This window comes from Mesocricetus auratus, unplaced genomic scaffold (assembly GCF_017639785.1).
Source record: "Mesocricetus auratus isolate SY011 unplaced genomic scaffold, BCM_Maur_2.0 Super-Scaffold_100031, whole genome shotgun sequence".
Classification (NCBI taxonomy): domain Eukaryota; kingdom Metazoa; phylum Chordata; class Mammalia; order Rodentia; family Cricetidae; genus Mesocricetus; species Mesocricetus auratus.
The window spans coordinates 6701024-6722708 of record NW_024429212.1 but is presented as its reverse complement, the minus strand read 5'-3'; the positions used below and the strand labels follow the sequence as shown (position 1 = coordinate 6722708).

At 46.7% G+C, this 21685-nt stretch overlaps 1 protein-coding gene across 2 annotated transcripts in view; it reads right to left on the bottom strand.

Moving 5' to 3' along the window:
• Positions 1-21685, bottom strand: part of Tubgcp3 (tubulin gamma complex associated protein 3) — a 64723-nt gene that overhangs the window by 9393 nt on the left and 33645 nt on the right. The window contains exons 12-19 of one of the 2 annotated variants that reach the window (XM_040733454.1): positions 18457-18567; positions 18062-18170; positions 16716-16905; positions 14403-14538; positions 13494-13562; positions 8526-8661; positions 1930-2018; positions 1699-1830 (exon numbers count right to left, since the gene is read on the bottom strand). In XM_040733454.1, the coding sequence (XP_040589388.1) occupies positions 1699-1830; positions 1930-2018; positions 8526-8661; positions 13494-13562; positions 14403-14538; positions 16716-16905; positions 18062-18170; positions 18457-18567 (972 nt within the window). Of the gene's footprint in view, positions 1-1698; positions 1831-1929; positions 2019-8525; positions 8662-13489; positions 13563-14402; positions 14539-16715; positions 16906-18061; positions 18171-18456; positions 18568-21685 lie in introns of those variants that run through there. The other variant, XM_040733455.1, reaches the window with a different exon arrangement.

The window sequence follows — 21685 nt, the reverse complement described above, 5'->3', positions numbered from 1 at the left end:
GCTTCACCCAGATGCAGTTTACCTGCTTCTAGCTCAGGACGTGCTCTTTCTTGATCCAGACCTTTAAAGTAAACGAGAGCCCCAGAGCCTTGCTACTCCGAACATGCCCCTTCCCAGAACAGGGCCTCTACAGGAAAAGACCTCAGCAGAAAGCCCCGTGCAGTCTGTTTGATGTCCCGCAGCCATATGCCACTGACGAAAAGCCCAGCTCTCCTAGACTAAGAACAGGACAACAGGATAGGGGTGCTCAGGCTACGGTATAGAAGGTCTTGGGACTGATTCCCAGCATGAAGAAAGAGGAAGACACCCAGAGGTCTAGATTTCGTGATTCTTTGGGACTTTTATACATGCCACCACCAGTTTTGATGTTTAGATGCCTTTCTGGTGTCCATCCTGCCACAGCTCCAAAGGACATCATTCAAGATGACTTCTCCTGTTCTACATACAACAACAGTGTACAGCTGCTCACCACTACTGTCACAGCCAGATGTTAGCGCACGCTCTCCTTTCACCAGTTATATTTCAATTCTGTTCAGAAAGTGATCCTCAAACACGAATTTTATGACTGGGTTACCTCACTCAGGATGGTTTCTTCTAGTGCAATCCACTTACCTGCAAATTTCAAGATTCCATGCTTTTTTTTCCCACTGTACTCCATTGTGTAAATGTACCACGTTTTCTCTATCCACTCTTTAGTTGTGGGGCGACTAATTTGTTTCCAGGATCTGGCTATTACAAATAGTGCTGCTATGAACATAGTGGAACAGACATTCATGTTGTATGAATGGGCATCTTTTGGGTATATGCCTAAGAGTGGAATTGCTGGGTCTTGTGGTAGACTGAGTCCCATTTTCCTGAGGAATCTCCATACTGATTTCCAAAGTGGCTGTACAAGTATGCAATCCCTCCAGCAATGGAGGAGTGTTCCCCTTTCTCCACATCCTCTCCAGTATAAGCTGTCATTGGTGTTTTTGATTTTAGCCATTCTGATAGGAGTAAGATGATATCTCAGAGTTGTTTTGATTTGCATTTCTCTAATGGCTAAGGATGTTGAGCACTTTCTTAAGTGTCTCTCAGCCATTTTAGACTCCTCTATTGAGAATTCTCTGTTTACTTCTGTAGCCCACTTTTTAATTGGAACCTTTGGTGTTTTGTAGATTTGCTTCTTGAGTTCTTTGTAAATTTTGGAGACCAGCCCTCTGTCAGAAGTGGGGTTAGTGAATAGGGAGCTCTTGGACCCCAGACTGATGACTGAGAGGCCAGCATGGGACCTGAAGGTGGTGTCAGGGAGGAGGCCTCAGCAATCTCTGGGGCCTTGGGTAGTAGATCAGTGTTTACCATGGCGTACAAATGAACTTTGGGAGCCCATTCCATATGGAGGGAACGTCTCTCAGCCTGGACACATGGGGGAGGGCCTAGGCCCTGCCCCAGATGAAGTGACGGACTCTGGAGATCCCCACAGAGAGCCTCACCCTCCCTGGGGAATGGTGTGGGGATTGGGTGGGGGGCTGGGAGAGGGAGCTGGGATCAACATGTGAAGCAAGCATGTTTCTAATTTAAATAAAAACATATATTGAGAGAAAAAAACCACCAATTTTAATAAACCTCTCTCAACTATCACTGATGCGGCAGTACCTGGCAATTCCCAAGCTGCAGTATTTGACAGTGTCAGTGCTGGTTTGTAGGAGTGAGACTTACCCTGGAGTCGCTGTCCAGGAGACAGCGGGAGGTGATGGTGTCCAGGAATGCCTCATGTGCTGCGATAATGTGGTCCAAGTCCTGGGCCTGTTGCACTCTGTTCCAAAGCTCATCCCAGGAGCACTCGAGAACCTGAAAGGAGGAGTGGAGACTTGGGGAGGGCCTACTCTTCCAAAGGCAGCACCCCTCATGTCGCTGAGCCAGACTGCTCGGGGCAGGGAGCCAGCTCACCTCAAAGGTGATGTAGTACTGCATTTGATGAATGAAGTGCACCATCTCGGAGGCGAGGATGTGACACTGGTGCAGCACCCCAGAGAACTCTGCAAGAGATAGCGTCATCAGGGGGGAGGCCCTCGCTTCACCACAGCACAGACCTCTGTCTGCAAGCTGCCCTCCAATGGAGCAGCCACGAGCCTCACTCCAGATCCCAGAGCAGGGGACAAGCTCTCGTCCACTGTTCGTTTTAGAGCTAAAAGACCCGGCTACACAAACAAGGAGAAACAGCATGAAACAAGACATGATCGTATTTAACAGACAAGCACAGAGCTAGGGAGATGGCTCCGTGGGTAAGAGTACTTGCTTTGTGAGCACACGGACTTGATTCTGGATCCCCAGTACCCATGTAGAGGCCTGGACATGGTTGTGCCCGCAACTCCAGTATTGGAGGGGCAGAGACAGGAAAGTCTCAGGCTGGCTGACTGGAGGCCTAAGAAGTAAGGTGCAGAGGCACAGAGAAGAATACTACATGTCCTCTTCCGGTCTCTGTGCTTGGTCATGGACACACACGTGTAATACGCACCACACAGCTAAGTATAAAAGTATATTTTATAGAAGTGAGCATCATGCGTAAATAGAAGTCTTATTTTATGTCTTCTCTGCAACTGGCCCACGCACCACACACAGTCATCTGGAGACAAGAGGGCCTCAGGGTGGACCCTAAATCAGTAAGAAGAAAAGGCAGGGGTGCGGGGAGCAGACATGCACGTCTGCTAGCACCGGCAGTGAGAGGAAGCAGGAGAAAGCTCCCTCGGTCTCAGCAGAGAGGGACTGACTGTGGCTTCATTTTGAATTTCTGGCCCTGAGAATGTGTCACCCAATTAACAGCTGATGTTTTAGTGACCCAGCTTGTGATGCTAGGTCCTAATACACAGCAGCTGTCCCAACAAAGGATACTAAGCGACAGGTGAGGGGCTCTGTAGGACTGTGGCTCCCAGAGACAGCATGGCATCAACAAAGACACACCTCGGGGCTAGACACGGAGTGGTACTGCTGTCCTGAACAGTACTGGCATAGTGTCCATCAGGCAAGGGCCTTGGAGTAAGGAAAAGTCAAGCCAGGATACTGCAAAACTGTCCTCTGGCCAAGACATGCCAGCCGGCGCATCTTCAAATCAGAGCAGCTGTGATTACTGCACTCTCCCAGGCCGAGCCCACTACCAGCCCCTCACAGACAAACTGCATCTGATGAGCCCTTCCCTTGGGTAATTGGGATACTCACAATTACCAATGCTGGGGAAGAGAAACTCCCCTCGTGGCTTAGCCACATTAAGTCGCCCTTACTCCTATGAGTGATCCCGATTAAATTCACTGGTTCCCCAACCTAGACTTGGGTTGAATGGCTGTTGCCTTCCCTATCTGGGGTGAATACAGACCCTCCAGGGAGTGTCAGGCAACAGATGGGTCAAAAAAAAAAAGGGGGGGGGATTTTGTGCAAAAGCAGGCAGTCCAGTGAATTCATAGGGACAGGCCCCAGGGTTCCCAGGGTTCCCACGCTTCCCTGGCTAGAAGTAACAGCTTCTTTGTTAGAAACACATCTACGTCTTCCTTACAAAACACCAGAGATTCCTTACTGGCCCATCAGGACCCCGGGTAGTTGAAGAGAGCTGTGTCCACACACTTCCCTGTGACTACTAATAGCCTTTACCCGGGAGCGCCGCCACTCAGAAGAGCATCCCACTCCACAGGTCTCCTCACAATCTGTAATCTGTCTATGAACATAGCTGTTGTGCAGAGAGAGGTTTGTGAGACTGTTAATATAATCAACCTCCCCAGTCCAGGGAAGCGGAGAGGCCATCTTCTTTACAGGAGCCAGGACAATCGCCAACCTACAGAGCTGCCTACACGTCTACAGGGGTGCAGAGTTTCAGGGGCACAGCTTAGGTTAGCTGTACTCAAGCCAGTCGTCTTTGGGTCATCAGTGCTCCTTCAAGAAGCCCCTCACCACTACCTCTAGCCCCAGCAAACTCACTGGCCTGCAAAGGTGAACTTGAGGGTAGTTATAACTTTGGTCTGTCTCGGTTTCCTGTCTGGAATGAGCAGACATCTGCCCGGGAAAAGTCACACAATGGTGAACACGCAGCCCATAAGAGACTGTGCTTCCCAGTTCTCTTGAGGCCTAGAACAGTGTGGTTTTCTCTGCTGAAACCTGGCTAGCTAACCCATTCTCTAGCCATACAGTTTGGCTTCTGACTTCCTCTGTCAAGAGTCACTCAGTTGTGTGTGGTTGTAACCTCAGAAGAAATGCTCTGCAGATCTACTCTGGAACAACAGGGCTCTGCCCCTCTCACCTGAATGGTGAATGTTCCAGGGGATTCTCCCTGGAACACAGCAGCACACGCTAAATCACCCATGTGTGTTAGCATGCCTCCTCACATCTGGGCACTGAGTACATTCTGCAACAGTCTGCAGGCTGCATGATCAGCTGGAAAGCGATCTGTATTCCCTTTCACCCCAGTCCTCAAATCCTGCCCACAAGACCCGCATGACCTGGGCCATGTCGAACAATGTCAACATCCACCTCCTTTCTTCCATTTTCACTACATGACAGACACAGGTTCTCAACCTGTCACTTCCTCTAGGAGACATTCTTCTATGGTGATGACTGACAGTGAGGTCACTGGCTGCTGGAAAATGAAGTCAAGAATATAACTTGCAGGTATGACTGCAATCTTTTCTCCCCATGGCTGTCCATGAGGAGACTCTAAGGAATGTGGACTTTACTCAAAGGTGCAGCATAGCCATGCAGCATAGTCCTTCATACTTGAAAACATAACTTGTACCCGCTACCCCTTGGCTCTACCCAGGACCCTGAAAATGCATACAAAATATATGCTTAGAGTATGCTTATGACTGGACCAGCATAACTGACAACATCGTAAGAATAGCCTCAGCGCAAAGCAGCACTGAGGTGCAATGAATACACACATGCACCTCACCAGGTTAAAACCCAGTCTTACAAAGTTAGGAATGTCTATTAGGGGGCTAGAGAGATGGCTTGGCGGTTAAGAGCACTTCCTGTTCTTGCAGAGAACCTGGGTGTTTCTCAGTACCCACAAAATAGCTCACAACTGTCAGTAATGCCAGTGTCAGGAGACCCAACACTCTCTTCCTGCTCTGAGGACACCAGGAACACAAGGTGCATAGACACAGAGGCAGACGAATACTCATAAATCTTTTTAATGACCATTCTTCCCTTCTGCTTTCCCAGACTCCAGACAGGTTCATTCCTGGTGGTCTACTGCCCTCTAAAGGCTACTCAGAGATCTTCAGTGTCCGCTGAACCAGCAGCTCTGTGACCCAGGCATCACAGGGCACTCCTGCAGCAGGGACACCTTGCCATCCTAAGTCAAGATTTCTTTTTAAAGAAATACCCTAAGGCAATTCCAACACAGCTTCAAAATATCCTCCCCAACTTGCTCTTCCCGTGGCTTTGCTCTGTTTAAGGTGCCTCAATCAAATCCCTATCTGATCCATTTCCCAACACTTAGGAATATAAAAGACATTTTAGAAACCAGCATTTTCCTCCACGTCTTATGCTCAACATCCAGTTGCCCTCATGCCCCTCCTAACATCATTTGGTGTGTGTGAATTACAAGCAAGTGTCACTCACAAAGACAACACTTACTGTTGACCTCAAGCTGGGTGCTGTTCTGAGGACTTCTTTGCAAACGAAACCCTGCAACTGTAGGCAGTCAAACCCAAGGCAGGTACAGAGAGTTGTCTCAGTGTTGGTCACAGGGCTCATCTCTTCACTAACATCGAGTTACCCAAGTTACCCACACACAAGTTTTGAAGAGGAAGACAGCTAAGGTGCCATCTTTGTAAGATGTACCATTGTTAGATACAGCACCACAAAGAAAACAGCGGCCAAGCCAACCACCCTGGGCTTGTATGACACATCAGTCTGTAGCCCAAGTCACTTCTCAGCACTGCCCATCTCCCTACAGTTAGTGGCGCACACTGTCCTGTCTGCACCTCAGTCCAAACCACTGTGCCATCTTTCCGAAGGCAACTGAGCGTGCCTGTGACTGACACACAGGCAGGCAATGCAGCCCCTGATCACTGCGGCTCAGCAGCTTCCAACGCACCCTGAGAAGTGAAGACAGGAGCAATGCTTCTTCAGAAGTGATAAGATGTGCTTAAAGGAAAACCAAAGAATGAATGCAGAAAGATAGCCCCTGGCTTCCCGTGACTTCTCAACAGACCATGAGCCGGCTCAGGCTTCCCAGCTTTACTGTCTGCTGCAGGCATCATGCAGTGGCCAGAAAACTGTCATGTACGCCTCCTTCCAGGCTCCTCCATGGCTTCTGTGTTGAAGGAGACTTGGGTTCCCTGACAGGGTCTTCCATCTTTGACTCATTTAGCTTGTTCTTGACTCATTTTTTTCCAAGGCTTCCATTTTTGCCTTCCAATAAAGTTGAGAGTCAACCCTAAGTACAGACATGCAATTATAGAATCCTGGGCCAATCACTTGCCTGGCTCAGCCCTGAACTGTTCTCCACTGGAGGGTAGGACATGCAACAATGCCTCCTGAGAGACATTGTGACTGGTGACTGATGCACCTAAAACGGTGCCTCCAGGGCAGGCAGCACTTGGCAGGGTCATGGCCTCAGGGGCATGGCCTCACTGTATACATCAACAGCAGGAGCAGTCCTACTCAGCAGTCAGAAAGGACAGAGAGAAGAGAATGCTACCATTTTAGTGCAGGGACAATGTGGTGCTTCATACACACTAATTTCAAACAGATACATTACTACATTTCTCTAGATTTGTTTTTATTATTTTATGATAAATTAGTATTTGCTTTATTATTGTATGAGTGTGTCTGCCTGCATGTATGCATATGCACCACATGCACGCTGGTGCCAGAGGCTGTCAGAAGAGGGCATTTAATACTCTGAGACTGCAGTAATAATTGGTTGTGACCATCACGTGGGTGCTAGGAATTGAACCTGGTCCTCAGCAAGAGCAACAAGTACTCTAAACCACTACCAACTCTCCGGCCACTTACTTACATTTCTTAAGCTCATAGAGTTCTACTACCTTACACATAATAGACCACACTGCACCAACCAGTGTGCTTTGTCACCATCCTACCAGAGGATCGACACTCTTCTATATTTCTCCAAGAGCCCAATGTCTAAACATCATTTTGCATCTCAGTGAGTAGGTGAGTAGCTTAAACAAAAGGAAACACAGTTGCAGGGTCAGACTGGGGTGGGACACGACACCTTATTTTACAAGCCTCACCACAGCTCAGCACAAAGACACTGTGCTCTTTCTCCTTGAGGACTTAGCGAGCCAGGTGTTTGTTTTTTGTGAGAGAGAAGGCAGTGAAGAAGACAAGCTCACCCACCACACTGTCAGTTTCACCACGTGAAACAAGAAACTAGCTGCACTTCTTTTCCTTCCTCCTCAGCCACCAACCAGGAACCAGTCATCAACGACTATGCGTACAGTGGTGTTGAGACCCCTGGTAAAGGCCACTCTTTCCTTGGCCACACTGGCTTGGGAGGCCACCATTGCCTGCAGCCATCGCTGTCTGGACCTTTGGGAACTGTCTATAGTCAGCCTACAACCACAGCAGTGATGAGGAAACCTCTTCCTTCAAACAACTGCTGTTTTATTTATAATGGTTTATTTTACTCATCCAAGGGCAGAATCAGTTTAGTTCTTTAGAGAGGATTATGAAATGCTTTCATAATCAATTTCAACATAATGAACTCAAAATTATTCATAATTGAAGTAATTCAATATTGCAACAGTAACAAAATCTTGACTAAACGCCTAAGTGTCTTAACTATAGTTCTAAATCATAAAATGTAAAACATGTCCATATCCTGTATTATGGTCAAAATAAAAATCAACACTTCAAAGAGAATATAATGAAAGCACTAAGTGATTTTAAATAAACTAAGGACCTACTGAAAGTTTTTCCTTCCTTGAAAATTGGTGACTAAAACTTAAAACTAGGGAGTCGGGCGGTGGTGGCGCACACCTTTAATCCCAGCACTCAGGAGGCAGAGGCAGGCTGATCTCTGTGAGTTCAAGGGCCAGCCTGGTCTACAGAGCTACACAAAGAAACCCCCCTGAAATAACAAAACAAGAAAAAGGTTAAAACTAGAAGCTGGAAAGACAGTTTGGTGGTTAAGAGCACTGTCTGCTCTTTCAGAGAATCTGGGTTAGATGACCAGGACCCACTCAGCTCACAACTGTCTGCAATGCCAATTCCAGGGGATCCAACACCCTCCTCTGGCCTCCATGTGTACCAAGTACACACATGGTGCACACACACAGACTCGGGCACTCATAATTTTTTAAAATTAAACTATACCCATGAACATTAGTGGAAAAACAAATGTGACTTTAAAAGAAACTTCATGGTATGGAAAAACCCACTGTGAGTTACCTTTCTCTTTCTCTCTAATTAAGTCAGGACACAATACCCAAACAGCTCACAGCACAAGTCCTTGCAGTACCGTTCTCTGGGACCGTACTGCTCGCTGTCAACAGAACGGCAGTGCAGACTCAGATGGCCCCTCCCTTTACCTGGCATGTTCCTCAGGAGCTTCGCATTACACATGTGTCCTTTCCGTATGTCAGTGAGGATGTACTCCATGCGCTTGGCTCTCCACAGGAAGTTAAACACTCTCAGGTAGTGGCTCATGCACTCCCGAGTGAACACCTACAGAGACAGAAGACAGGTCAGGCTCTTGCACGCAGAATCTCCTCATGCGGGCCCTGGCCTTCCCGCCGTCAGCACATGCAGGACTCAGCACACTCTGCATGCTACACAGTGAGGAGAATAGTGCTCTTCTGAAGAGGCACGGTGTAATGACAGCCGCCTGCTTCCCTATAGCCAGGCAGGCAGACTCCCAACAGTAGCATCAGGCATGTTTGTGTCGGTCCTTAAGTTGGAGACACAGGGGTGGAGGAGGGGTGACAGGAAGACAGCTCACCAGGACTTTCCTTCCCCACTCTGGTTTTCAAGACGGGGTCTCTGTCCTGGAATTCCCCATATAGACCCGCTTCTGCCCCAAGTGCTAAGTTAAAGGTGTGCACCACCACGCCCAGCTTTTCCCCATTATTTTATGCTTTAGGTTTTGCCTACATGTGTGTGTGCACGCCATGTACATGCCTGGTACCCTTGGAGGCCAGAAAAGGACATCGTATCCCCTAGGACTATAATTACAGATAGAACGTGGGTTACCCGGAAGTGCGGCGAGTGTTCTTAACCACTGAGCCAACTTTCTAGCCATATCTCACCAAGACTTTAAACCCGGCCCATATCAGTCTCAACCTGGATCCTTGACAGTAACCCCCAACTTCTAAGAGACAGACAGAGGGATCACTTGCTTTAGTGACAAGAGTAGAGGCAAGCCCAGCAGCATCTCCACCCTGAGGTCATCATCACAGGCTATGACTCCTCCCAATACCTCTATTTGGTACCAGGATGTGGCTGTCCATGCAAGTGATGGATCCTGATAAAGAGACCGCATCCAACCCTCCCCGTCATCCCTCTGTGCTGGCCAGGTTTCCCAAATGAAAACCCAGGCTATCCAGTCATACTTGAGCATCAGGAAGTATATCAGGAATTTAGTCCATGTAAGCATCACCAGGGGAAGCATATACATGCACCCTCTGTCACAGCTGCCTATACCAACTCTGCAGGGAACATGCCTTCAGCATGGGAACAAGGCCACACTCTGCTATGAGGGAGCTCTGATCCAAAAAAAAAAAAAAAAAACCCTGCCTTGCCCACGTCTGTCATCTGCTCTTTCCAGGGGACCCGGGGTGCACCACGGGTCCATCTATATACTCCATGCCAGCATGTCTCCTCAGACACCGGGGACTTTACCCTGCTCCTTACACTTCAGCGTGACACTCTAACTGCAGGACAGCTTGTGCTCTCCTGTGAACCTCACACACCTACGTCACAGGGCCTGCCTGTCTGTCACCCCAGTGCCACTACTGGCAGGCTCTGGAAGGCGCTCGAAGGTGACGACGATGATGGTGGGGGACAAGCAGACAGCTACACACAGGACTGACTCAACACTGCTCGTAGTAATCCCAAAATCAAACCCAGCGGTCTGGGGGATACCTGTGTACCACTTGTTCCTACACTATTGACAATCACTCTGTGGTAACAGAGACTAAGCATGACCCAGTTAGATGCCACGAGTCAATTACTGGATTCTTCTCCACATAGATGATACACCTAGACTGGCCTTTGAAGTACCTATTTTCGTTGATTTTAAAATCCAGTTACACCAGGCGGGCGGTGGTGGCGCACACCTTTAATCCCAGCACTCGGGAGGCAGAGGCAGGTGGATCTCTGTGAGTTCGAGGCTGGGCTGGACCGACAGCCTCCAAAACAATACAGAGAAACCCTGTCTCGTAAAAACCAAAAAAAAAAAAAAAATCCAGTTACACCATAACCATTCATGTACTGACTAGATAAGAGGAAGACGCTGACTGCTTTGACCTGGAAGCAGGTGTCACCATAACAGTTTACCATCTGGCCACATTGCTAGCCTAAGGGATAATCCAGAGAAACAGCAAGCTCCAGACCCCTCATCTGCAGAGACCGTAACATCCTGCTCAGTGTGGGAACAGCAGCCTCCATCCAGCAGCAGCCCTGATGGACGACGCCCCGTTCTCAGCCTCCCTCACCAACCGGCACTGGCACACAGCAAGGCCACAAGCACTCCAATTCAGCCTTCTGCTGCTGGAATCAAGATGCACTGGCCTCGTCACACTTAAATCTGGGTGGACTTCACCACAAATAACTTGAAGCTCATGAAAAGCAAGATCAACCAGAAATACCATAGTTCATGAGCTGGATTTAGCTAATGTGTTCTTCAGTAACCTGGGTTGTGAATTTCACAATGTCCCAAATTAGACTTATCCAAAAATTTCACTGACATTTTATATCTTAGAATTAGTAGCAGCTAACATTGCTATTATACAAGATATAATTATATGATTGCTATAAGATATATTCCTACTATAATTAAATTCTGTTCAAAAATGACAGTCTGAATTAATGAGAATAAAACGGAAACAGGTAACACACAAATTAACCAAGGGAAAAGCAGAAAAAATAACTATTTATAAAATAGGCTTCCTTTTATCTTATGAGTTTTTCTTTCCGCATAGGTGTGTTATGAGTATATGTGTGTGTTATATGTGCATGTATGTGTTATGGGCACATGTGTGTGCTAGGGATGCATGTGTGTGTTATGGGTGTATGTGTGTGTTATATGTTCATGTGTGTGTTATGGGTGCATGTGTGTGTTAGGGGTGCATGTGTGTGTTATGGGTGCATGTGTGTGTTATATGTGCGTGTGTGTGTTATGGGTGCATGTGTGTGTTAGGAGTGCATGTGTGTGTTATGGGTGCATGTGTGTGTTATATGTGCGTGTGTGTGTTATGGGTGCATGTGTGTGTTAGGGGTGCGTGTGTGTGTTAGGGGTGCATGTGCACGCTGATGTCTTCAGTTGGTTTCCATCTGTTATCGAGACAGCCTCTTATTGGAACCCAGAGCTCACTAGTTCAGCTAGTCCAGCCAGCCAGCTCATCCTGGGGATCTCCTGTTTCTGTTTCCAGCGCACTAGGGTTGCAGGAGGGCTGCCAAGTCCACTCAGCACGAGAGCTGGAGACCTGAACTTCAGTCATCAAAGTTTGTACAGCAAATGCTGAACTCGCTGAACCCTCTCTCTGGCCCCTCCTTTTATATCAGTAACTTCTGTACACAATTAAATCTGTCCAACACTAGTTTGAACACTTGTGCTTGTGTAATAATATACCTATGGCAATTGATTAAATTTCACCACCCACAGACAGAAACACCAGAAGTCATGCAGGAGAGAACCCCCTACACTTCATTTCTGGCTGAGCTACCAAGCAACCCACAGTCCTTTCTTCTTTCTTCACTTGGCAGCCCAGGCTGCTTTCACAACCAACTCAGCTGGCCTACGAATTCATACCTGTGCACCAGTCAGGGCTGTCACAGATGTGTCATTAAAATAAAGCTGTGGGCCGGGCGGTGGTGGCGCACGCCTTTAATCCCAGCACTCAGGAGGCAGAGGCAGGCGGATCTCTGTGAGTTCGAGGCCAGGCTGGACCGACAGCCTCCAAAACAATACAGAGGAACCCTGTCTCGTAAAAAACCAAAAAAAAAAAAAAAATCCTTCAATAAAATAAAGCTGTGGAATAAACCGTTTTTCTTCAGTCCTCCTAAAGCTCTACTCAGAACTGAGTTTTAGCTACACACAGCACACAATGTAACTGTGACAAGCCCCTCCGACATGACACACCTAGACCACAGTTGGCCTACCTCCTCATCACGCCACTTTCTCTTTCTCAACAATCAATGCAGTCATCTTCACTACGGCATCTGTGGCTCTGCAGCCTGGGATGGAACTCAGGACCTTACATATGCTAGGCAAGTGCTCTAGCACCGAGCTATCCTCCAGGCCTCATTATTGCATCTCCATGCATGAAAATACAGAATTCCCATAAACTAACAGAGCAGTTAATATGGATCCTAAATAATTTGCTGAGATACTACACGCTTTACACATTAACCACTACTCAGGACACAAGCCGAGGAGAAAGGTCACTCTGAATATAGTAGAAGATTAAATTTAGGAACAACTGTGCTCTAATGGATCAAAGTCAAACATGGGGACCATGAGTCAAAGAAACCTCCCTAGCAGCTCTCAGTCCACAGAAGAATCACGTGAGGCACTCTGTGAATGTGGCTTCTGTGGAATCATCACAGCACGGATGTGACTTACCGACAGAAGGAACAGTCATGAGGCTACTCTGCAGCAACCACTAGAGATGGATTTTAGAGCCCAATCAGACCATGCTCAGCAAAGAGCCCCCAAAATAAAAAGGAATGCAATTTACTTCCCCTAGCATTTCAGATGCAGAAATGAGTAAGTCTCAGCGGTTCTGCGGTCAGGAGGCTTTACTCAATCCTAAAGGAAGGCAGCTTAGCACAGACATGTAAAGATGACCCCTCTAGCCAAGCTTCGGTAATGTGGCAGGAGACAAGGTCTGTCTTTTTCAACGCTGAGTGAAAGCCACGAACAATGCGACAGCTATCGACTCATCAGCTTAAATGAGCACTAAATACCAAATTTCATCTAAGTAGGAAAAATACGATTCCCTGAAAATATACTTTATGCTTCCTTTCAAATTATCCTAAATTAGTTGCTACAGTCTAAGAATAATGGCGTAAAATGAACAATTCAGTGCTTGCTGAAACCTGTGACAGAACAAATGATATTTCTAAGAATTCTTAAAATAATAGAGCATTTCAGCTCTCATTAATAATTATCTGAAACATAGTCTTGGCTTAAGCAACTCATTCAGTGTGAGTATATCCTAACAGCACAATTACTTTGAACCTTAGTTTTTAGAAAAGGAAGTCAGTTGGAAACAGTAAAATATCCAGCAATCCAAACAGTTGTGAGCATTACACACAAGTACACAGAATGATCTTACAGTGGCGATCGGTCCATCGACATGGTAGTCCAGGCTGAAGACATCCCATCCGGTGTCACCTGGAGAGACCTAACGTAATAAAACAACCAATAATAGAAAGGCTTGTTCTTATCGCTGAAGAACCTGTTAACTGCTCAAAGAACAGGCAGTAAAACAGTGTACAGGTTTCAAGCCAGTAAGCACTCTGCAGTGTGTGACCGTGGAGATCTGCCTCCTCCTGAGGCATGTACCTACAGGGCTGAGAAGCAGTGAAGCACATCACATGTGCTTTGCGGAGACCCAGACATGTTCAAAGTTTAGATCACATGTGCTCTGCAAGACTCAGACATGTTCAAAGTTTAGATCACATGTGCTCTGTGAGACCCAGACATGTTCAAAGTTCATATCTCATGTATTCAGACATGTCTAAAGTTCAGAACCTCTTTAGGACAAAACCACACTGCCTCCTGTCAGGCTCTAAGCCTCAAGAAGCCTGCATTTCAATGAACCGGTGGGTTCTAACAGTGCCACAACCCATCAGTGAAGACCCATGTGCACATCCTCACCTCCAAGCATGGCCTTCTGCCCTACCACCTCCACCAGTGGTCTGACTGTGCGCATCACCTCCAGCGAGCTATCAGATGTGGCGCACCTCGCTAAGCATCTGTGATGTCCCCATGCTCTGTGGAACTGTTGCATGCACAGCAGCCAGCTTGGGAGCTGTGCCCTTAATAAGATATGTGGCTTAAGGAGAGGAACTTGCCTCTTCTAACACAGGGAGAGCATACCCAGAACGTTTGGTTTCCAGGAATGACCAGACTTGTGCTTGACACAGTAGGAAGACACTGGAGAGGACACTGGGACTCAGCGGCCCCCAGCAGCCCCACGTGCCCCCGGCAGCCCCACGTGCACCTCAGAACCCTCACATACCTCCAGCAGCCTCACATCTAGCCTCCTGAGGATCTCGGGGCTGTCAAACTGGGCATTGGTGGCTCTAACAGCAGTTTCAAGAATCCCCGTCAAGTTATGCTGATACAAAGTCGTTGCTGGGCGAACAAGTTCTGGTCTTAAGAAACATGTTTAAAATTAAAGTTATTGTTATTGGAATTTTTAAAACAATAAGAATTAAAAAGTAAGTTCAGAAACTGAAAAGACAAATGGGATAGATAAATGTAGTTGTAAAAGCATTATAGTGCTCCCAGCAACTGTGCTGTGGTCTCAGGATTCTTAGACATACTTTAAAAGAGTGTAACGTGTAACTCCAAAACACTGTGTGTGCCCACTCATTGTAAAGACAACAAACCAATCTGCTCCGAGCACACGCACCATGACTGGGAACGTTTTACTGCCTGCTGAGTGCATCTTTCTCCTACCTCTGGGCTTAGCATCTATTAAAATACCTTTAACAAACTCTAACTCTTTCATAAGAAAAGCTTCATGATGCTAACGGCATACAGGGCTGTAGAAAGCACATTCTTAAAATACTGAAAACATTAATCTTCATTCAACTTACACTAAAACTACTTCTTACATTGCTACACATTTTGATGGCCTATGAGTGGGATTATTATAATTTCCTGCAGAGACCTGTTATGTCTACACAAGTATAGACACCACGGCTCCAAAGGGCCCAGCAGTGTCACCATCACGCTTCACTGGTAAGGGCTGTGCTTCCAAACATGCAGCGCCCGCTCATCTGGCTGTGTGAGCATCTCAGCTGCGCCTGCGCAGTGCGGGGCAGAGAGACGAGAGGCTAGCAGGAGACATGATGGCTCTCCCTTTACACTTAAACCACAGCTGAGAGACAGACACTGCACAGGCAGACGGCACTTCTTGGAGGGGCAGACAGGGCCCTGCAGAAGAGGAAGAAGGGACCTGAGATGCTCCCAGACCTCTAACCCTGCGCTGCCTGCACGCGTGTCCACTCGGCACACCCCACACTCTGTGGACTTCCTCACGCTCGAGAGAACATCTTCCCTCAACACCTCCTCGCCACACTCTCTCTAACTCTCTGAGAAAGCTCCCTCACTTCTGGTGTGGAAATGCTCTGCTGCGAGGCTACCAAGCATCCACCCCAGCCAGTGGCCCGCTCTACCTCCACCCCAGCCAGTGGCCCGCTCTACCTCCACCCCAGCCAGTGGCCCGCTCTACCTCCACGCCAGCCAGTGGCCCGCTCTACCTCCACGCCAGCCAGTGGCCCGCTCTACCTCCACCCCAGCCAGTGGCCCGCTCTACCTCCACCTCCACACCAGCCAGTGTCCTGCTCTACCTCCACACCAGCCAGTGGCCCGCTCTACCTCCACCTCCACACCAGCCAGTGTCCTGCTCTACCTCCACCCCAGCCAGTGGCCTCCACCCCAGCCAGTGGCCCGCTCTACCTCCACCCCAGCCAGTGGCCCACTCTACCTCCACCTCCACACCAGCCAGTGTCCTGCTCTACCTCCACCCCAGCCAGTGGCCCGCTCTACCTCCACACAAACTTCCCGGGAACGAAATGGGACAGCTGGGGACTGGACCTCCAGGGAAGTCAGACAAAGCTAACCTTGAGGTCACAGGGCCAAAATATAGCTTCTTTAGCACAGCCAAGGTGTAGAGGTAACTCGCCATTCTTTGTCCTAAGAGGAAAGTTTAACTGTGTATCCTAAAGGGAACACTGATTCACAGCGAGTGACAACACCCTTCAAATGCCTCAGTGAAAACCCTGCCCTGCTGTGACCACACCGTGACCACACGCGGCCCACCCACTCGTCATCAGGCCTGACTGGAGTCCTGAGCTGCAACCAGGCACGGGTACCCTCCACAGGGAGCACAGTGACAGGATGATACTTTGTCAAGCTGCACAAACACGTGACCTAAAAGGTCAAATTTAAAATATGTATTTATCAAACTAACTTCAAACTGAAGCCACAACTACCTGTGACTACTGCCCAAATCCACCCACCCAGGGAGCTACTGCACATGTGACAGTGCTCATGTCACAGCCACATGTCACAGTGCTCACGGGGACATGAGGCTTCCCCATGAACTCAGCAAGACACACATTTGATGGCCTACTGACAACTGAGAAAAAAAAGTAAGGGATTTAACCCCACCAAAAACTGTACCTATGTAAGTTTGTTTTAAACACAGACTTTGCAAGAATTCAACTCATTTCCTCCTGATGTCACTTACTCCTTTAAGGAAAAATCGTTAGGTCTCTATCATGTTAAAGACATTGCACACTTCAAAGATGGAGTTTCTCACTTTAGCAAATCCATTAGGTGCCTTATGAAGTCTCCTTGGCCGAGAAGCAGGTACCGTCGCATGGCCTGCATGTGTTCCAGCAAGCTGTATTTCTTGTTGAGGACATCCAATAAGTATTTGCTGGTCTCGAAATAAGCAGCATCGATTTTCCCTTGAAATGTATTTTCTAAGTCTGTGAATAAATCTCCAGCTGTGGAAACAGAAGGGGAAGGCATACATCCATGTGTCACATTGACCTTAACAAAGGAACCAGAGCCAAGCCATCAGTGTAGACCCCACCCAACAACAGTCAGTGAAGAGGCCAGTGTGCCCCTGCACCAAGAGCTGATGCTGGCACTTGATTTCCAGGAGGAAGAGCCCCAGAACTGCCTGTAAGCTCAAGGACCACAAGGCAGGCTGTAACAGAGGTTAAGTTTCACTAACTTGCTGTCTCACGGCCACATCCGAGTATCAGAGTCCCAACAGAACTGGGAGTCCCCAGGAGACCACCTATAGCGCTTGTACGTTCTCACCATGATGGAAATGCCATAACTCCAGCACTCCTCTTCCATCTCTTAAACAGTTATCCTCCTTTCCCCAGGCCAGCTCTGGATCCCATCTCTCCCAGGACTACCCAGAGGATACATGGAAGTCTGCAAGCAAGCCACGTGTGTGAGACACTGTGGCTCTCAGAATTGCACAGGCTGTCTCCTGGCCTCGGACTGGGCTTGCTCTTAGGCATCATGGAGAGACAGGTGCCCCCCAAATCTCTAAAGCTGCCCCAGCCTTTGGCTGGAGCTCTTGTGCACCACTTCCAATACAGCATCTTATGCAAAGTAAAAGGGCCAAGATGACAAGAGTCCTGGGAAACTGGAAACCCTGAGGCCGGGGCAGGCAGGAAGCAGAGAAGAGGAGGAGGGAGGAGGAACAGAGTTCCACCAGCCGACAAGAGAGCCTTCAAAGCGCAGGCCGAAACTGACCTCTGAAGGCCCCGAGTCATGAGGCTAACCTGCCTTCCATCTGCTGTATTTACTATCCCTTTGTCATTAAGGGGAATAAAAATACAATGAAGACTACTGAGGAGGAAATGATTAACTCTACTCCAATGCCACTACCTAAACTCCATATCTGAAAAAAACCTGAACACCCACATAGCAAAAGATTATTTCATAATGTACATGCATACTCTGTATGAAAGTATTTTAGTAACCCAGGTGATCTACAGATGCTACAGAATAAAGAGTCTTAGCAACACGTATCACCACCAGGGTCTCTACCATTGTCTCACGATCTCACGACACCACCGCAATGACCATCCATGATCACCATCCCCATCCCTTCCATTACCAGCATCAAATTAGCCATACCTTCACGGGGTGACTCTGCAGCCTTAGTCCCGGCTATCATTTTTGTAGTTGGTGTCTGATCATGACAAACTTGGTGCAAGAAATTTATTGACTTTCCTATCAAAAGGATCTAAAAAGGAAAATAAGCTATGATCACCTTTATATAAGTTAGTGATCTAAACATTTCTAACATTCACGCAGTACATATTAGCTACTGATTTAAAAACACAGGACACGAGCACTGAATCTCTATCAAATGAGTTCTAGAAGCTAAAAACCACACAGACAAACATGTATCAGCACAGTCCATTAGCAAAACACAACAAAACTTCTTTACCTGAAAATTAGTTTCTGTCACATAGCTCAAGCAGCCTGAGTAATCACAAATCAATAAGGGCACAGTGTCTTAGCCCTACCTTTCTGGACTGGTCCATCGTAATGAAGGAAGGGATCATCGATTTCCTCAATGTGTACTTGTCATGCCACAGTCGGTCAGTCTTAACGGTTGGATCTGATGCCACAAAAAACTAAGAGTAAAAGAGAGCACTGAGCATTAGAAACATGTGTGAAAAATATTAGTTACTACTAACAAAAGAAATTATTCTGAAGTTATTTTATAAGTAAGTTCTCCAGATACTAGGAGTCCACTCACTTATACAATAAGCCTGTGTGACAAAGCATTCTGGACAGAGAGCTAAGTTGATTGTGTTCCCAGATGTTTAAAGCCAAACTACAACAAAAAGCTGTCCCTCTCCTTGAAGACTTAGGAGCAAACCTCAGCTGAGTATCACTGAAGCTTCTCTGGGGCAGCCTCCAGGATAGACCCATGTCCTGAGGGCTTCTGCATGTGTGTGGAATTCTGAGCATGGAATCAACATGGAACTCCAGAGCTGTCTTAGCACTCAACCCATGTCTAGTTCCCCCAGTTTACATGTCCCTGACCACCTCCACATCACAGAGTGCACACACAGGCGGGGTGAGCAGCACCTGAACGCACACACACACACACACACACACACACACACACACACACGCGCGCACGCACACGCGCACGCACACGCACACGCACACAGCCACTGACCGTGGTGCCCACAGCTCACTCACAGGACATACCAGCCAAGGCGCACCACAGGGAGAGACTTCTTCATGTGACTCCCCTCTTCTACCTCATCCAGATTACAGTTCACCTTCCCCCTCCCACACCACATCCCAGAAAGGAAAAGATCCAGCTGCCATTGCTCTAGTGTATCTACACCACAAAGAGGCTACTTCCCCTTTAGCCACAAGGCTTAGTACAACTGTTTTGATGAGTGAGGGATGCTCAATTTGCATGTGTAACTCCCCACATATGTCCACGGACTGTGGGGACAGCACCCCTGCCAGCAGGGTACCCTGCACTCTGCACCCTTAGCTAAATAAGGGTTAGCATACTGCCACAATGCTAATCCCCTTTGGTGTTTTCCTCCTGTGAACTGTCTTTTCTGTCCAGCATACCTTCCTATCTTGACTTTTATTAGTATATAGATTCTTTACACAGTAGACATTTAAAATTGGGAATCATGCATATTACATATTCAGCTTTCCAAAGTTAACAGTTGTCAGTGTTCGCAGTATGTTCCAGGTTTTTTGTTTGCCCCATTCTGTTAGTTATTATTGTCGTTGCCATTACGGCTTTGGGCTTCCCAACTCTCACACAATCTTCCCATTTCCAGATTACAGAAATGACCTTCAATGTATTATTACCATTCTATTTTCATTATTTTGTATTATTTCTATTATGTTATGCTAAATAAAATATTATCTTTTATTGATAAAATCTTTTTGATTGAAGTATGTTATACTTCTAATATGCTATTAAAATGTCTGGGATAGTGGTGCATGTTTTAACGCTAGCAATTGGGAGGCAAGCAGATCTCTGCAAGTATTAAGACCAGTCTGGTCTACATAGTAAATATCCTACTTCAAAAACAAACAACTCCAAAGCTTGAAACTATGAAATGTTTTAGTTCTAACAGTGGTTAGACAATCACACAATGGATGAATAAAGCCAGTTTTGTTGGGAAAATGCAAAAAGAGCAAGTGACTATGTCAATGATCCATAGTGATCATGTAACCACTAAAATTAAAGTTTCTTACTAATTGTCACTAATCTCCATGAACTTGAGGAAGAGCACTAACCTTTCCAGGAAAAAACAAAATGCAAATTTATTTACAAATACAGGTCATAGGAACCGCTAGTCAGGATTTCAAAGAACACTTTAAGAACTTGGTGAAGAATAATTTAATGTCAGAAAGTGATACTCATTATCTACTTCTAAGAAAAAATTATGTATGCCATGATACACAGTCCAGTTGAAACCAAGTAAACACAAATTTTACTACTCATGAACAGACTGCTAACAAAATTTAACTTTCCCTGCACAAATAGTGTGCAAATAAGAAAAACTGGTAATTGATACCAGCTAAGCTTTCTGTTATTTTGGGTTTTTAAATAGCATCATTCTCTCAGAACAGTTTTTCTTCTGCAGAAATCCACTGCCAAGCTGTGTAACCATCAGTGATAATGAATGAGGTCTCCCATTGATTTTGTAGGTCAAGGCCAAGCTTAAGGATGCTGGCGTTCATGTGACCACATGGAAAGGATCATCTGTTTTCAACTAACTAATCTTTCTTACACCTCTTTACTGTATATTATATAACTAAGGCAGCTTGGGGAAACAAACACTCTGCTCTGATGAAGTTACCATGCAACACTTACTGAAATTAACCCTGATGCAAACAAGAAAAGATTACAAACTCACCATGAGCATCTCTCCGGTTACCTTCACCGTGCTATGACTGCCCTTTGCTTGCCATTCAACAGATTAGATTAATTGTGTATAAATTGTATTTCTCTGTTATTCACTTAAACACAAGAGCTAGTTTTTACAGACAGCATATCAATTTATCCTGATGGCTGGAGTACAGCTGGGTTTCTATCAGTAAGAACAATAAGAAATTTTAATTTAAACCATTAAAAAAAAAAACCTCCCAGACAATTCAGTCATCTTTGGAAGTCATGAACACATTGCTTCATCTAGGGCCCAGGAGCATGCCGTTGCTCTGCCAGCAGCTAGCAGTGAGCACAAAGGGCGTACTCATCTCTAGAATACAATGAACTCTGCGAGACGTATATGGTGGCAGAAGAAAGAACCAAGGTCAGCATATAATTGCAATAAGCCTTCATTATATTGATGTATTTTCCCTTCAAGGTCCTTTAATTTCTACCATTATGTCAAACACTGAACGAATCTAGGAAAAAAAACAAAAATGTCACTGTACCCTGATTTCTCATTAACTGCTAGACAAATGTGCACTCCCCATCCCAAAAACAGGAGCAAAGGGGAGATTTTCTTAGCATACAGCTTAGTTCCTAGGAGTCATATACATCAGCACAGACCACAGACGCTCCCACACCAACGTGCCTGCTATGGCAGCCGCGACTCAGCTTAGTACTTAGGAGCTCATGGCACTTTCAAAGGGGGCACAATCCAGTCAGCTTCCCTGAGTCACGAAGGTCATGGACCAGGTAAATTCTCTTAGGACTATAGATGTGGGCACCAGGTTGGAGCTTCCTTGGCTAAATTTATCCCTAAGTATTCTGTG